This window comes from Aureobasidium melanogenum (genome assembly GCF_000721775.1).
Source record: "Aureobasidium melanogenum CBS 110374 unplaced genomic scaffold scaffold_30, whole genome shotgun sequence".
Lineage (NCBI taxonomy): Eukaryota > Fungi > Ascomycota > Dothideomycetes > Dothideales > Saccotheciaceae > Aureobasidium > Aureobasidium melanogenum.
Genome location: NW_024470082.1, coordinates 26,877 through 42,004, shown reverse-complemented (window position 1 = coordinate 42,004; position 15,128 = coordinate 26,877). Strand labels below are relative to the sequence as shown.

At 49.0% G+C, this 15,128-nt stretch overlaps 8 protein-coding genes across 8 annotated transcripts; 4 read left to right on the top strand and 4 right to left on the bottom strand.

Annotated features, from left to right (window-relative positions):
- Positions 1–308: 308 nt before the first annotated feature.
- On the bottom strand, positions 309–1,337 carry M437DRAFT_58889 (uncharacterized protein; the record flags this gene model as incomplete). The annotated part of the gene is made up of 1 exon (XM_041023473.1): positions 309–1,337. The coding sequence occupies one exon, from the start codon at positions 1,335–1,337 to the stop codon at positions 309–311; it is 1,029 nt and encodes a 342-aa protein (XP_040875623.1).
- A 1,311-nt stretch (positions 1,338–2,648) lies between these two features.
- On the top strand, positions 2,649–4,190 carry M437DRAFT_88368 (uncharacterized protein; the record flags this gene model as incomplete). Its single annotated transcript, XM_041028807.1, has 2 exons — positions 2,649–2,721; positions 2,773–4,190. The coding sequence occupies 2 exons, from the start codon at positions 2,649–2,651 to the stop codon at positions 4,188–4,190; spliced, it is 1,491 nt and encodes a 496-aa protein (XP_040875622.1).
- An 811-nt stretch (positions 4,191–5,001) lies between these two features.
- On the top strand, positions 5,002–5,910 carry M437DRAFT_78836 (uncharacterized protein; the record flags this gene model as incomplete). The annotated part of the gene is made up of 1 exon (XM_041027060.1): positions 5,002–5,910. The coding sequence occupies one exon, from the start codon at positions 5,002–5,004 to the stop codon at positions 5,908–5,910; it is 909 nt and encodes a 302-aa protein (XP_040875621.1).
- Positions 5,911–6,546: 636 nt separating this feature from the next.
- Positions 6,547–8,063, top strand: M437DRAFT_31852 (beta-lactamase/transpeptidase-like protein; the record flags this gene model as incomplete). The annotated part of the gene is made up of 2 exons (XM_041019220.1): positions 6,547–6,890; positions 6,929–8,063. Coding segments are annotated over 2 exons (1,479 nt in total), but the record flags the coding sequence as incomplete, so codon positions are not given.
- Positions 8,064–8,204: 141 nt separating this feature from the next.
- M437DRAFT_58920 (uncharacterized protein) lies at positions 8,205–8,963 on the bottom strand (the record flags this gene model as incomplete). The annotated part of the gene is made up of 1 exon (XM_041023485.1): positions 8,205–8,963. One exon carries the CDS (start codon positions 8,961–8,963, stop codon positions 8,205–8,207), a length of 759 nt encoding a protein of 252 aa, XP_040875619.1.
- Positions 8,964–11,121: 2,158 nt separating this feature from the next.
- M437DRAFT_29304 (kinase-like protein) lies at positions 11,122–11,727 on the bottom strand (the record flags this gene model as incomplete). The annotated part of the gene is made up of 1 exon (XM_041019159.1): positions 11,122–11,727. A coding segment is annotated over one exon (606 nt), but the record flags the coding sequence as incomplete, so codon positions are not given.
- A 595-nt stretch (positions 11,728–12,322) lies between these two features.
- Positions 12,323–13,939, top strand: M437DRAFT_88363 (uncharacterized protein; the record flags this gene model as incomplete). Its single annotated transcript, XM_041028806.1, has 1 exon — positions 12,323–13,939. One exon carries the CDS (start codon positions 12,323–12,325, stop codon positions 13,937–13,939), a length of 1,617 nt encoding a protein of 538 aa, XP_040875617.1.
- A 265-nt stretch (positions 13,940–14,204) lies between these two features.
- M437DRAFT_58929 (uncharacterized protein) lies at positions 14,205–14,918 on the bottom strand (the record flags this gene model as incomplete). The annotated part of the gene is made up of 1 exon (XM_041023487.1): positions 14,205–14,918. The coding sequence occupies one exon, from the start codon at positions 14,916–14,918 to the stop codon at positions 14,205–14,207; it is 714 nt and encodes a 237-aa protein (XP_040875616.1).
- Positions 14,919–15,128: the final 210 nt, after the last annotated feature.

Here is a 15,128-nt window from a genome sequence, read left to right as displayed (position 1 = left end):
TCACATTGACAAGATTCGCCATCTTTGTCTGGTCGAGGATATCGCTATGGACATATTACATGGGGATATAGTTCCTATCTTTCGAGGATCTCGCAATACTTCAGATACACATGGTATGCTGGGCTATGCGGGAAGGCATGGGGAGGTACACTTGTAAATACACGTCTCGTGGATTGCTGCTCTATATACATCATAAAAAGCCGTCAACAAAAACAAAAAAAAACAACATCGCAATCGTGAGAACATCCAACAATATCTACACATTAATACTCGATCAACTAGTCTCCTCTCCGCACTCTTCTGCTCCATCACATCACAGCCTGCTCAGATCTATGGTCCATTAAACTAGGGATCTCTGGCATGGGCGGCAGAGACGTATCGAAAGGATTAACCTCTTGATCACCAATATCTCCAGCTGCAGGGGTCGGAGGGATAGTATCAAGATTAGTATGCTTCCACCCCTGATTAGCAGGCAAAGACATGGGACAAGCAGAAGAAATACTGTTGCGGAAGCTGTTGCGTCCATTATAGTCAGGAGCATTGAACGACGAAGACCTGACATGATGGTTCTGAGTGGAGAAAGAACCAGAGCGACTGCCAGGAAGCGAGACAGTAGAGGAGCGGCTGGCAGGTGCGGAGCTGAAAGCGCTCGAGAAACGACGGAACATGGTTCCAGAGAAGCTGGAGGAGCGAGAGGAGGTACCCACGGTATCGGGCTCGGGCTCACCGCTCATGAGGTTGAAGACTCCTTTCAAGGCAGAGACGCCGTGACCGACGCTGGTCTTGACTTCGTTCCAGCTTTCCTCGAGGCGGATGAAGTCGTGCATGTTCTGATCGAGAGCCAAAAGATGCTTCAGGACAATCTCAATGCTGTCAGCGATGATAGTGGTGCCGGTGATCCAAACAGCGGCGGCGGTGTTTTGAACGCTGATCGGCTGCTGCTGGATCAGTGCGATAGCAGAAGAAGTAGCCTTGTCGATCGCATGATCGGCCATCTGCTTCTGCATCTGCACATCAACGAAGACCTTGCTTTTCTCATGACACCCACCATTGCCAACGCCAGCCTCAAAAAGATAAGTCTTGAGACTGTTGTAAACATTTTTGAAAGCGTCCTCATGCACATGAGCAATCGAAGCATTCAAGTCATCGAGGCCGGAAAGCACGCTATCAGCTTCGTCACCAAGAGTTGCTGACAATGTAGCAACGTGATTGGTGTTGTCGAAAAGAGCTTGAGCCTGCAAGGTCTTGAAGAAAGTGAAGTCGCCTGAGCGGTGTGCTGCGTGCAGGTTGTGGCGGACGAGGGCGATGCGCTGCTGCCAGTGCAGTTGTTTGTTCATGTCGAAGATGATGTTGAATTCTGCCAGTTTGGTGATGATGCTTTTGTTTGAAGAATGACGTGCGCTGAGCAATGCAACAACAAGCCTGGAAAACGAGAAAGTATGTATGTACAAGCAGAAACGAAAAGGCTTGACAGTCTTGGTAGAGTAGCAGCAGATTCTCGAGGGACGGTCGAAAAAGCCGCTCTGCCTTATACCATTTCTTCGACCAACACACCACGGCTGAGATGTTGTCAGTGGCTGCGTCGAACTTGTTTGTCTATCGGGTGGGTCTACGTATGTCACGCCGGTTCCGACTAGCTGGTTCATGGAATCTTCGATGATGCTTAGCGCGATGCCTCGAAGTAGGGTGTATAAGCTTTCCTTGCAGAGAAGCTCTTTGTCTGGAAGCTGTTTGCAGAGGTCAATTCAAGTCTTTTCAAGTCTTCCCGAGAGCTTCATTGTGACTGCAGAAAGCTCTGAAAGGATTTCTGCGCTTGTAGTTGCAAGGTGATGACTGCGAATGCCGCTATAGACATTTCACTTGCATCACCGCGAACCATCGGTACCATTTGCCGCATTTCATGGTTTCTGTCAAAGACTAATCTACCAATGAACTTCGATTCCGATGTTCGGCATGCCGATATAGAGTCGGTTCTGATTGCCTGCCGAAGTTCATGTGATCACATTCCAAGAACATCGTCCATACATTCCTCGCTGGCCACCAAGTTCAACACCGCAGCTGGACACGCTGCCCTCACAATGTAACTGTTCCACCAGCTTCAGACTCAAGGTGACCGGTCGGTCAGTCAGTAAGTGAGCAACAGATGGTGTGATAACGACCTTACATGCTTTAATCTCGAAACAACTTGTCGTGCGCTTATATGCAAGACTGAGTGCGTACGACCTATTGCAGAATCGAGAAAAACTGACGAACGGCACGAAAATGGTCATCACATGTGTAGCAGCTTGTCTCGAGAGACGGTTGGTGCTTCTCCACGACACCGGAAGTTTCTTGACTGTTGCTCAGCCGGTATGGCCAAGGTCCACGTTCCCGCCACGCCAAAATGGCACACACAATGCAAACGAGTGTTATCCTGTCATGACCTAATCTCACGACTTTGTCTCACCTTTGTCCGTGGTTGAAAGCGGAATCAAGTCGTGAATATCTGCGGCGTGCGGTCTGCACAAAGAATGTTGCCGAAAACGGACGCCACTACCTCTCAATAGGATCACGCCCATTTTATCAGGCCCGTTCATGGTCACAATAGTAGTCTTTCTATATAGCTCATCTGTAGACACTGCTTGATTTGCTACAAACTAAGCAAAATCATGCGTTTCTCAGTTATCACCATCGCATCTGCAGCTGTTGCTGCTGCAGGAACCAGCGCCATTGAAGTGGCTGGTAAGTTTGTGATTATTGTGCCTGGAAATGGATAATCTGACGTCCTTGCAGAAATCCCCGGCTACGAGCCAATTCCCAAGGCTGCTACAAACAAGTACTCTCAAAATGCACCATCGGCCATTCCTGACTTCGCAACCGGCTCATTCGAGCCCACGTACATGCCAGCAGAGGATCTGAAGCCCAGTAGCATTCTCGCTCGTAGTGTAACTTCAACATCTGCCACTGCAAGCTCCTCCACTCCAGTCCCGGACGAGCCAGCTGATGACAGCTATGAGGCTTTCGTGCTATGGATGAGTGCTCGTCTGACTCAGGAAGTTCCTGAAAAAGCCGAGCACAGCCATGTCGCCCGCAGCGTGGCTTCTTCGCCAAGTGCAAAAGTTGAAGCCTCTGCAGACGGACCAGCTGATGACACCTATGAGGGCTTCGTCACTTGGATGGAGTCTCGTTACCCCAAAGAGTTTTCTGAACAAGTCAAACAGAAGATCAATGTTCGAGATGTCGAGCAGCACACCACCACCAGCAGCACAACTAGCGCAACCCCTTCCGCAGCCGCCAGCATCACTGGCCCTGTTGATGACACTTATGAAGCTTTCGTTACCTGGATGGACTCCCGGCACCCCAAAGAATTCTCTGAGCAAGTCAAGCAGAAGATCAATGCTCGAGATGTTGTATCGCAGGCTGCTACGACTGCCAGCACAACTGCCACCACGACGACAACCACTGTCGCAGCTGCCACCGGCGCTGACCCTGCGAATGAGAGCTACGAGGAGTTCGTACATTGGATGAACTCACGCTTCCCTGATGGATATCCTGCTGAGGACCACCATGAGCTCAATGCCAGATCGGTTGACACTCATGAGACATTGCAGGGAAACGGGCACGAGATGCCTGATTGGAGCTATGCTTGGAATGAAGAAGTGGAGCATCATCTCCAAGCCAGATCGGCAGAAGATGAGAACAATGGAGCTCCTTCTGACTTCGAATATGAATCTGATCCTGATGCCCATGCCGCATCCGAGACCGAATATCCTTATCTCGAGGAGACCTTCGAGGAGTTCCCTGCACGTCAAGGCTATAGCCCCGAACAGTACGCCCAGGAGGGCGAGCCTTCCGATTTACACGAAGAAGAGCCTAAGTCTCAGGCTGCGGCTAACTCAAAGCCATCAGTCTCTGAGGTCGCTGCTTCGCCAGCCGCCGCTGCTACCCCCGAGCCAACCTCTGCAGTAACTTCATCTGCGACCACTTCGACTTTCGCATCGCAGTATTCTGGCCAGATGAGTGAGACTTCTACGGTCTCGTCTAGCTCTGCCACCAATCTTCAAGCACGCTCTGTGAGTTCCCATTACCGATTCCGCCACCACTCCCACTCAGCATACGCGTCGAATAGTGGTACGGCAAGCACAAGCACATCTTCTGCAATTAGCTCTACCACCACTAGTCGCAAGGGATTCTTCAACCTTCCCTGGTAGCTGAGTGGTGTGAACATACTTTGCAAAGAGAAGATGCTGACTGAGTTTTGAGCTATTCCGAAGTTAGACACCACTTGTCCATAGTTTGAACCATTTCCTATGTAATGAATGAATTTTATGCATTCACCTACAGTATGTTCCGCTTCCGATGGTGTACGAATACAAATGTTCTCGAATCGGTCAACCGTCATGTTCGAGCGAACAAAGGCCCAGTCACACAGAACAGATCTCTAGTTCATCGTTCAACGGGGATCCTTGTGGAGTAAAGAGCGCCTGACAAGCAGGGTTTTCACCGTTGTCCCTAAGTGGCAATACTGATCGGTCTTTTAGCCGCCTCACCCTATAGAGATATATACCCATACTCCACCTTTAAGACTGGCTCGTAATGCTTGCTTGAATGTGGCGTGTAATCCATTGTGGCGAGCGGTAGACAGGTGACAGAGTCGCCTCGCCTTGCTGAATTTGCCCTTTGTTGTTCGAGCCTGGGCCTGTCTCCAGCCGCAAACGTCTACTGTCCAGACTTTGTGCTTGAGTTCAACAAGCAAAGGCGGGTACTCCACCAGGAGAGATGGATGCCATACTCGCGAAGCGGCGTGCTTCACTTTGTGTCGATCATTACCGCAATCAGTTGCATAAATAGATTCCTCGTCCCCAGTATCTGGGTCTTTTATCCTCACAAGAGTTGACTCTCATTGTGAATCTTCTTCGACGGACGAGACCATTGTACATATCTCTTCCCTTCGACCGTCATCGTTACATTTCACATACCACAACCTTCTTCCTTCGTTTTTTTCTCGTCAAAACAAACAACATGCACCTCTCCAGCATCTTCCTCGGCCTCGCCGGCCTGCTGGCATCGGCCAGCGCCATCCCCAACAACAACACTGTTTACAAGCACTTTGACTGCGGCGTTGACCTCAGTCATGCCAGCGATCACTTCAACAAGACTGTGCGCCAGATGCACCAGGGTGTCTTCAAGGCACACAGTGGCACACAGATTGCTGGTCACGCCGTCCGCGCCGCCGCTGCTGGCCCCGTCACTGTCAACGTCGCTTTCCACATTGTCACCACCGCCGCAAAGGCAGGCACCATCACCCAGAAGATGGCTGATGCCCAACTCGCTACAATGAACAGAGCCTACAAGGCCAGCGGCGTTCAGTTCAACCGCATCGCCACCACCTTCACTGTCAACGATGCCTGGGCTGTCGGCGCAGGTAATGATGCTACTGCCATGAAGACTGCTCTGCGCAACGGCACCTACTCCACTCACAATATCTACTTCATGACAGACCTCACTGGCAGTATCCTCGGCACGTGTAGTCTGCCTTCAGACATTGGCCCCGGCACCCCTGACCCCAGCACTTACGTTACCGACGGCTGCATGATCCAGGCCAACACCATGCCCGGCGGCAACATCTACGGCTTCAACTTGGGCATGACCGCCGTCCACGAGACCGGTCATTGGATGGGTTTGCTGCACACCTTTGAAGGCTACAGTTGCACTGGCAACGGCGACTTCATCGCCGACACTCCTATGCAGAGCACCAGCACTGATGGATGCCCTTCAAAGCCCCCTAAGGACAGCTGCCCCACTGTCGCTGGCATCGATGCCATTCACAACTACATGGACTACTCGGACGATTCTTGCTACACCGGCTTCACCGCTGACCAGAATAAGAGAATGTCCAACATGTGGTCCACCTACAGACTGGGTCGCTAAAGCTGTTGAATCTTCCAAAGACGGAACGAGTCAGGGTGAAGACGTTCGAAGGGTCGCAGGATGCATGGAAAGGCCACGGCACCTTGGTTTCTTTCACGTACATAACTTCTTTCTTTCTGCTTGATAGTCGCAAATGAATGCATCACCGACGGGGATTTGTTTTTCTCAATTTGTATCGTTCTTTATGTGCAATTTACCGAGTGCGGTTGTCGTTGTAGTCAAGAGTGCATGTCAAGTGTCAAGGAACGTGGCATCGCGTGAGGTGAGGAATGCTGTTCACCGGCCGCTTTTCCGAACCGGTTTGCAATTTCTGCAAAAGTTATGCTGTGCCAGAATTATGCTGCGCTCATGAGTTATGCTGCCCAAATTATGCTCTGTCAAGTGCTTATGCGAATGTTGACAACACGAATGCCATCAAATGGCAACCAATACGAAGCTGTCGCGAGCGAGGCCACGAATCCTTCCGATAGTCGATCCTCCTCATGCCCGCGTCGCAGTCCCCTTGTCCTCTCACAAAATGGCGATCTATTATTTGATCAAGTCGGATGCGAAGATTTGAAGCCGCAAATGCGATCAGAAGCGTCCGGTAGCTGCGCCGTGAGGGCATCAGCGTGGCTAGATGAACATCAAACTGCCAGCCATATTTCGCAGCTCATGGACAGCTTTCATGTTCCCGGTCTCGCAATAGCGGTAATTGATGGAGCAGAGATACAATCCAAAGCGTTCGGCTATGCTTGTATCAAGACCCAAAAGCCTTGCATTACCGACACGCTGTTTGATATCGCTTCATGCTCGAAAGCCTTCACTGCGATAGCAGTCGCTCTTCTTGTGGAAAGCAACGACTTTCCGAACTTGAAATGGGACTCGGTCATGTCCGAACTATTGACCAATGACTTCGTGCTATCAAGCCCAGAGGCTACCAAAGAAGTCACTGTCGAAGACATTTTGAGTCACAGATCAGGCTTACCAGGGCATGTGCTGTCTCCTACGATCGACCTTCGCCAGCTGATTGTGATAGCCACGACTTGAGCGTTCTTGGCGTCCACTCAAATCATTGTGACAATGCTCGTTCAGTCACCAGAAATTTGCGCAATCTTCCTTTGAGCCAGGCACCGAAGTCGACCTATCAGTACAGCAACATCATGTATACAGCCGCGACTTATTTTGTTGAAACTCTATCGCAGAAGAGCTTCTCAATCTTCCTTCATGACCAGATTTTCCAGAGGTTGGAGATGAGCTCGACGTCCCTCCAGCCCAGTGAGGTGTGTGCGAGTGAAAAAGAAGACTCACTTTCCACGCCATACTACTTTCGAGATGGTGCTTATCACGCAACTTACCATCAAGAGACACCCGAAGCTCAGGGAGCAGGATCGATCCAAACGAGCGTCAACGATCTTGCCAAATTCATCCGAGCCATGATAAATAGAGCAGAGCTTATCACGGATGCGATCTACAACGCTGTTACGACGCCCCGTATCACGAAGAATCAACGTGGCGACCACAAGAACAACTCGGATCACCCTCCACCTTCTTATGCTTTGGGATGGGATGTCCATTACTATCGCGGAATACAGATTGTCTCTCACGACGGTGTCATTACCGGCTATGGAAGCCGTATGTTCTTCTTACCTCACTACAAATTCGGCGCTGTGATTCTTGGTAACAGTGAGGCCGCGTTTGACCTCTCGTTCGTCATCCAGAATTTTCTCGTTGACGAGGTCCTGAACATTCCCAAGGAAGAGCGAACTGATGTTGCGAGCCGGCGCTTGAAACGATTCACGGCACAGGAAGCGCGTCGCGAGAAGAACCTCAAACGAAATGCTGCCCGCAGAGACCAATCAAGAGGAAGTATTGGAACTCCGATGGAAGTCTACCTTGGAAATTATCACAATCCTGGTTATCGAATTGTGACGGTGCGAGAAAAGGATGGCTTGCTGTTCATTGATGGACGCGATCGCTCAATGCCATTCACGATGCTTCTTGAACATGTGAGTGACAACACTGTCTTTCGGGGATACCTAGCCGATGATACTGGCGAAGACGTTGTCCATATTCAGTTTCGCTTCGATCCCGACGGGCAAGTGTCTGCGATCGGCATGGTTCTTGAGCCAGCACTAGGAGACGACCATTTCATCTGGTTCGACCGTATACAGCAGGTATAACTGAATTCAGCACTCGCAGAATATACTGATGAGATAAGTTGAGAAATCGACCAGCTACTTCGCCAAAATCGATCAATTTGGAGGACAGATTAATGCAGTGCCGTACAGGAAAGACTATCGTCTATGCAACCCCTAATAGACATCCTCCTCCAGCTTCTTGCACTTCGTAAGATCAGGCATCTTCATGTTCCTGACAGAAACTTTGCCAGTCAAGATATCCTGCTTGCGCTTCTCTTCCTCAGCCTTCCATTTCAAATCCCGGGTCTCTTCTTCGATCTCCAAGATGCTGTCAGGGATCTGGTACTGCAAGTACTCTTCAGGGACGTCGATCTTCCATTTTGGCTCGTCCTTGTCCTTGCCCACTCCGTAAGTCTTTGCATCAGATGCGTCCGCGGTCTCCTTGAGGCTGCAGTAACTCTCGCGGTACATTTGTGAGCGGATTTCACCCTTACGTCTGTCGATTGCGAAAAGACCGTCAATCACATCCTGTGGTACTCGTTTGGGGTCAATGTCGAAAATGCGGCGACCTGACAAGTAAATTCGTTCCGGGTAGTGAGATTCGATCTCATCCTCATCCTCATTCATCCAATCTCCACAGTCCAGGTCGTGGTCCCAGATCCACTCCCAGACTTCGTTTTCTCTGGCTTGCAATTCGGTTTGACGGAGCAGAAGGTAGGACTCGTCGCCGATCAAGGCCTTGACGGCATGGTGGTGCAGACGAAATTTTGCTTCGCTCATATCGTCGATGGCGAATTTCTTAAAGCTTGTCATGTTGATGTGGTCGAGTACTGGGACTGAAGCATCCTGAATGAGCAATTTTTGGGATTTTGCGACCGCAGCAGCGGAGGCCAAAGAGACCAAAAGCGAGAAGGTTGCCACGGAAGTCAACATTGTTTTGTTGTTGGAGTCACTGACTGACAATCAGAATAGGACTTCGAAGTACAATTTCGACGATGGAAAAATTGAATCGATTCTGGTTCTAGTTATACACGGCAAGATAGGAAGAAATCGCCCCTGGGGTGCCTACTTCTTATCAGACGTCGTCGCGTCAAGGTTCGCACCCCGAATCCTTCATGACATGGCTATACGAGCTCCGCGGGGCATATAGCTAATCATAAAATCACTCAGGCACACAACCCCGCAAAGAAACGTTGATGGTCGAACTCACCTTCGAAAATCTGGGGCCAGATCTCTATCTAAAATAGGACACCGTGCTGTTGAGAGACTCACCGAGAACAAGGTTGCTGTTCTGGGATGACGCCTTAAGACTGACTTGTCGCGACTGCGGTCTCTGGAGTGTGGCTACGTTTCGCTAGTTTCTGTCTGTCCAAATAAGACAATTCAAGGTTCTTGAGAATTAATGTTCAAATTTGAAAGCTACGCTGGCAGCAGGCTATGACTTCAGCTGCCCGTCGTATAATACTTCCGCGGCGTTCTCAGTGACTGCTCTGATCCCTCATGGAGTCTTCGCTAGGGATAGGCAACAGGAAAGATCAACAGATTCGATAGGCTCCTCGGCCAAAGTATGTGTAAGAAAAGGTAGTATCAGTCAAGCCCAAGGTCTCTTCAACAGTGTTGAGCAACAGACTTGGGTATCCGTATTCGTATATGAGTGGCAGGTCGGTCCAAGGGCCGAAAGTTTCCACTCACATCATCTGCAGCATTCACAAGATGACCGGCTCCGTTCAGTGCATGGCCCATACAATACCTACATCTGCAAAGAGACGCTCAGATCGGGATCTCCTGCTCAAGCTCAGAACCCGATCGTCAAAACATTTGGTCGAGGAACACCTCCGCCAAAAACAGCTACACACAGAAAACCAAAGACAACAAGAACGAATGCACATCAAGTATCAAAAGATAGTGTAGTTAAAATTTCCTAGAGTTCCAATTCCCCAAGCAAAATCTCAACAACTTCTGCATTGGCCTTATGCCGACCGCAATAATGTTCAAATCCAAATGCAGTTTCGATCCAACAAAAAACATGCTGACACCAGTCTTCATCTTTGGTTTCGGTCAATCCACCAGGGATGTGTAGTGGTGTTTCGTCGGAGGGCAATGCTCCGGACATTTTGCATCCTGAAAGTGGTCTTGGTTTGGAGGGGAAGCTGAAGGAGAAGATTTGGGTGAGGAGGGAAGGGGTTGTGGTTGTTTGTGTGGTCATTGTGTCTTGATGTGGTAATATTGAGATGGATGGGCCTGCCTAAGGAAAGAAATGGTGTTCCGCTCTGTGGGCATGTGTAGCGGAGGATGTCTAGGTATGTTGGCAGGAGAAAGATTCTAGGCATCGCAGTATATATTCGAGATTGGTTTTGACGCTTGTAAAAAAGATAAAGGCAAGAAAGAATAGTGTGGTTTGATCAAAGATCAACGTGCAGGTGGAAGGTACGAATGAGAGCACCTCGGGACGGCTCTAGAAGACAACAGTAGCTATGTGAGGTATATTGATCAAGAATCTCATGGAATGATAGATACAGGGGAAGAGAAGATTTCAGAGAAAAAAAAGTATATTAAGATTATTACAGGAAATAGTGAACCTACCTCAACGCCGTCGTGATCAAAAAGCTTACCGTATAAATCAACCATCCAGAGCCAGCCTGGATGCTTCACTTGCCAAAGAGTCAGTCAGTCCAGGAGTCCAGCCAGTGTAGGGCTCAATCATAGCGATGTTGAGTGTAGCTCGAATACCTTCAGCCCTGCACTTTTTGAACCAAGCCTTGTAGAAGTTGATCTGTCTGTCAGCATCATCGAACATGGTACCAGCCAACCTTGGGAGAGTGATTCTAGTGTAGGGATTGGTGTCAAGAGCGCGACTCATGTAGTGCTCAAGAAGAGGAGAATAGAAACCAGCACGAGGGAGGGGCTTACCAGAGTCAAAAGTCAAGTTTTGAGCTTCAGTGAGAGTCAAAGAGCCAAAGGCAAAGTCATGATCATCAGGATTGACCAGGCGGAGAATGTTAATCGGAGCATTGCGGTAGTGATCACTGACCTTGTCATCGGCAATATCCTTCGGACAATCAGCTTTTGTTGCGCTACCGGTGGCGAGAAAGTGAATGATAGCACCAATGGCAAAGACATCAGCTTTCGCACCAGCGATGGGAGCCTCTGGAGGTTGATATTTTGGGGTTCCGTCAAAAGTCTCGTGGTCCAAAGTAGTCTCAGCAGCAATGCCAAAATCAATGATCTTGAGATTGGGAAAAAGAGCCGGATCTCCAAAGTTAACAGGATCAACCATGATGTTCTGAGGCTTGATGTCGCGGTGAGAGATGCCATTCTCGTGAAGAAAGCTAAAGCCAGCAACCATTTGTTTGGAAGCGTGGAAGATGAAAGCTTCAGGAACCTTGCACGTCATTTTCACAAACTGTTTTTTGAAGTTACTAAGGTCGCCACCAACGATATAAGGAAGGATGATTCTGCTAGTAGGGCACTCACCAGGAGCAGCAGGGGTATTCCAGACTTGAAGATACTGAACTATGTTTGGGTGGGGACCAATTTTCTGTACACGGTCGAGCATAATGAGTTCAGGGACGGTTCTTAGGTCAGTATTGGGAGCGAGCTTCAGACGCTTGATGACGACTATTTTACCAGTAGCCCTAACGCAGGCCAAACTGACTGATCCCTGCCCTCCCTCAGTCAGATCCCTCTCGTGCTGGTAGAAGCTCTTGAAGGTCTGATCATAACATTGACTGATGATACCGAGGTGCTGAGGCTCAGAAATGTCGGACATCTTCGTACAGTTGCTGATTGTCGTTTTTTGGGGTATGGTTTGGAAGACCGCTGTTGCTCCGGGCTGTTTTTGTAAGTGATGTTTCTTGGTAGGGTTCTGACCAGAGAAGGGGCACCAAAAGGTTGGGTCGTATGTTGGATTTAGTCTTTTTGCGGTTCAACCAAGTCATTGTTCGTAGAATAAGGAATCAAAGCTCATCTATCTCGGCCATCAGCAAGCCTTTGTATCAGGTAGGTGGCGACAAAGACTTGGTATGCCAAACAAGAGCCTCTCTGCAGCTTCTCAAAGCAGTGCCGCGTTGTACAACAAAGACCAGAGCACGCAACTCTTTTGGAGATGAATGGGATTGTCTTGCTTTTGTTTGGGAATAGGGATGATCTTTCGGTCCTTGACGGCTCTCTTTGTACTCTTTGTAGTATCGTGTATCGACGCAGATCAACTTACTTTAAAAACCCTGATCAAGCAGCGACGGACGTATCCTTTGGCCTTCTAAAATTTTTCCATAACCGAAAAAACTCCAACAATGTCTCCATCACCCAAATTTCACCCAACAAAAGCTTTAGCTCAGGCTCTTGATGAAGCCACAGCTAGAAAGCCAACAAATCCTCCAAGAAACCTTGAAACACTGACTCTAGGCTGTAAAGTCAGCTTCGTGTTGCTATTTCCTCGCTACGATCTCGTCAACGCTGACATTGAAAGCACAGCTAAGGATATCGTTCGTGACGCTCTCGTAAATACGACCTTCCAGGACACCGAATGTGCTTATTGCAGCGGACCACATGAGTATAAGCTTCCTGTATCAACACAAGATCGAGGCGACAAGTCACGAAACAGGTACTGGCAGATAGATATTGACCCTGATGCTCACCTCCATGACGATGAATTTGAGGCTCTGACAGAAAGATACTATGTTGTCGGTCTCCAGGCCGTCAGTCGTATCTTCAAGTTTCACAACAAAACCAACTGTCCTGGAGACAAGTTCGCAAGCCCCATCGACGGAAATTGGATCTATCACAACCACCACGAAAGACGTGCTCAGCACCACTGGTCTGTCGAATTGAAAGCTGTGAACGATGCACTAAAGACGCTAGCCAAGAAGCCGAACTACAGAGTCCTAACCAATGAGTTTACAAACTTCAAAGTTTACGTCGGAAACAATCATCACGGTGTTCACATGGATGTTGCCAGAAGCCTGATGGCCATCTTCACTGCCTTCGAAAGACAACTCGATGCTATCAACATGACACCAAGAATTGGCGGTGGTGTGAGAGGCGAGCCAGCCCCGATGGCTAGCAAGCCCAAGCTCTATGGATACGTCTCGGATGACAAGAACACCATACAAGAGGAGGCCGGAGAGGCGTGCAAGCCTATGTCAAGCATCAACATGGCTTATCTGAAGCTCCAGAAAATCACCACCGGCTACGACGTCAGGACTTTCTTGCGACTCTATCTTAAGGGAGAGCTCAATAGGATCCAGCTGCAGAAGATCATTGACAACGAGCTTATCTCACACCAAAACACTGCCCTGGATGTCTCTCGCGTTTGGGACGAGAATCTCATCGCATACAATCCCGAGTACGTCAGTCACTGTATGAAAAAGCCCACAATAGTGTTTCGTTCCCACGCTAGTACTCTCGACCCCAACGAACAGGTGGCTTGGATAGACTTATGCTGCATCCTTACCGAGCTTTGTTATGAGAAAGATCTTCATCACATCCATAACTGGACGAGGAAGCGTTGGGATCAACCTCACAACCAGTACACCATTCTCTCAATTTTGCATCATGTCGGTGGCTACCACAAAGATACCTTCGCTCACTACAAAAATGTCTCCGTGCCCGTCAAAGACCTCAAGTCCACGATTGAGCAACCGCATATATCAAATATCGCGGCTGAGCTGCAAGCCGAATGTGCTCATTTCGATCCTTTGAAAGAGAGCAGGGTGCCTGCAACCTTGATCCTCAACAACGCCGACTACAGAAGGGCAGCGAACGTGAGAGACAAGGTCAGGCACAAGTTTGATCTCGGCCTCTACGGTAAGTTTCCCATGAATACTGTGATCGAGTACGTTCGAGACCATCATGAGAAGAAGGCGTTCTTCACAAGTGATTGGAGAGATCTCATCCTTCATACGACGTAGGATCTGGAAAAAATAGGTACATAGGTAAGTCTTATTGCTTTTGCGTTGTGAATTTGCTGGTTCAGATTCAAAGTGTCAGTTTTTATTTGCTAGAGTATATCATGTATCGAGTAATAGATGTTGAAATCTCTCACGTGCTCCCTTATGATTCGGGCTCAATTCGTTTGGATCCCTCCAGATGATTTGGCACCCTCTGACCAGCAAGCGAGGGATGACGATACAAGCAGTTTTTACAGCCGAATCAGCTCCATGATCTTTGTGAACCTCAACTCTTGACTGTGAAGCCAAGAACAGACAAAGACTCAATGACATTCTCAATAAGGTCTGAGTCCTGCTCTCTTGTCTCCGCGTCTATTTCCATCAATACCGCAATGGCATCTTTCAGGTCTCTCAATCCATCTTCCGGCAATGTTTCCTGCGTATCAACACCTAGCACCTCTTCTTTCCACACTATTTGATGCATGCCTTCGACAGAAGGCACGTAGGTCTTCTCACCCTGTTCTCTGCGCAATCCATGCCTCTCCCAGCTCCGCAATAGGTTGCCCACGAATGTGGCCAGTCTGCAGAACTTGCGATAGCAGGACATGTACGCGGCTAACAGATTGCGGGAGAACGAAGTCTGTGTACCTTCCATGCTGTTGCCGTGGTCTTGGAATATGCGCTCTCGCATTTCCATGCAGTAGCCTCTGATTGAGGAGTTCAGCCAGTGATGCAAATGCTTGTCGGGTACACCAGTGTCTTGCGCTCTTGTTGCAATATCGTATTCGTGAACGCGGGTATAGACCTTTAGATAGGCTCTTGGAGAGAGGGGTGGGGGTGATTCATCTGGGCTTCTTGCTTCCGAGATTGAATAGAGAGAAGAGATCTCGGCCTCTATGTGTTTGAGAAGATCTAGAAACTCTTCGGGCGGTGCTTGTGGATGAAGAGGAGAAGGAATTGCTATGTCGATCCTGGTGTCCAAGGTGCGTGAGGCCTGCATTTCCCGGATGGACTTGTTGGGATTGATATCTAGATACGGATGGTGGTGATCTCTTAGTCGTTGATGTGTTGCCTCACTGAGATATGCTTTGACTATCTATGGAGAAAAGAAAGACATAATCCCTGCTCGTTCAGGAGCGATATGACTGCCAGGGTCTATGTTCTTGGCATTTTCGTTATTCTACAGTCATTTCATCACAGATGAAGTACC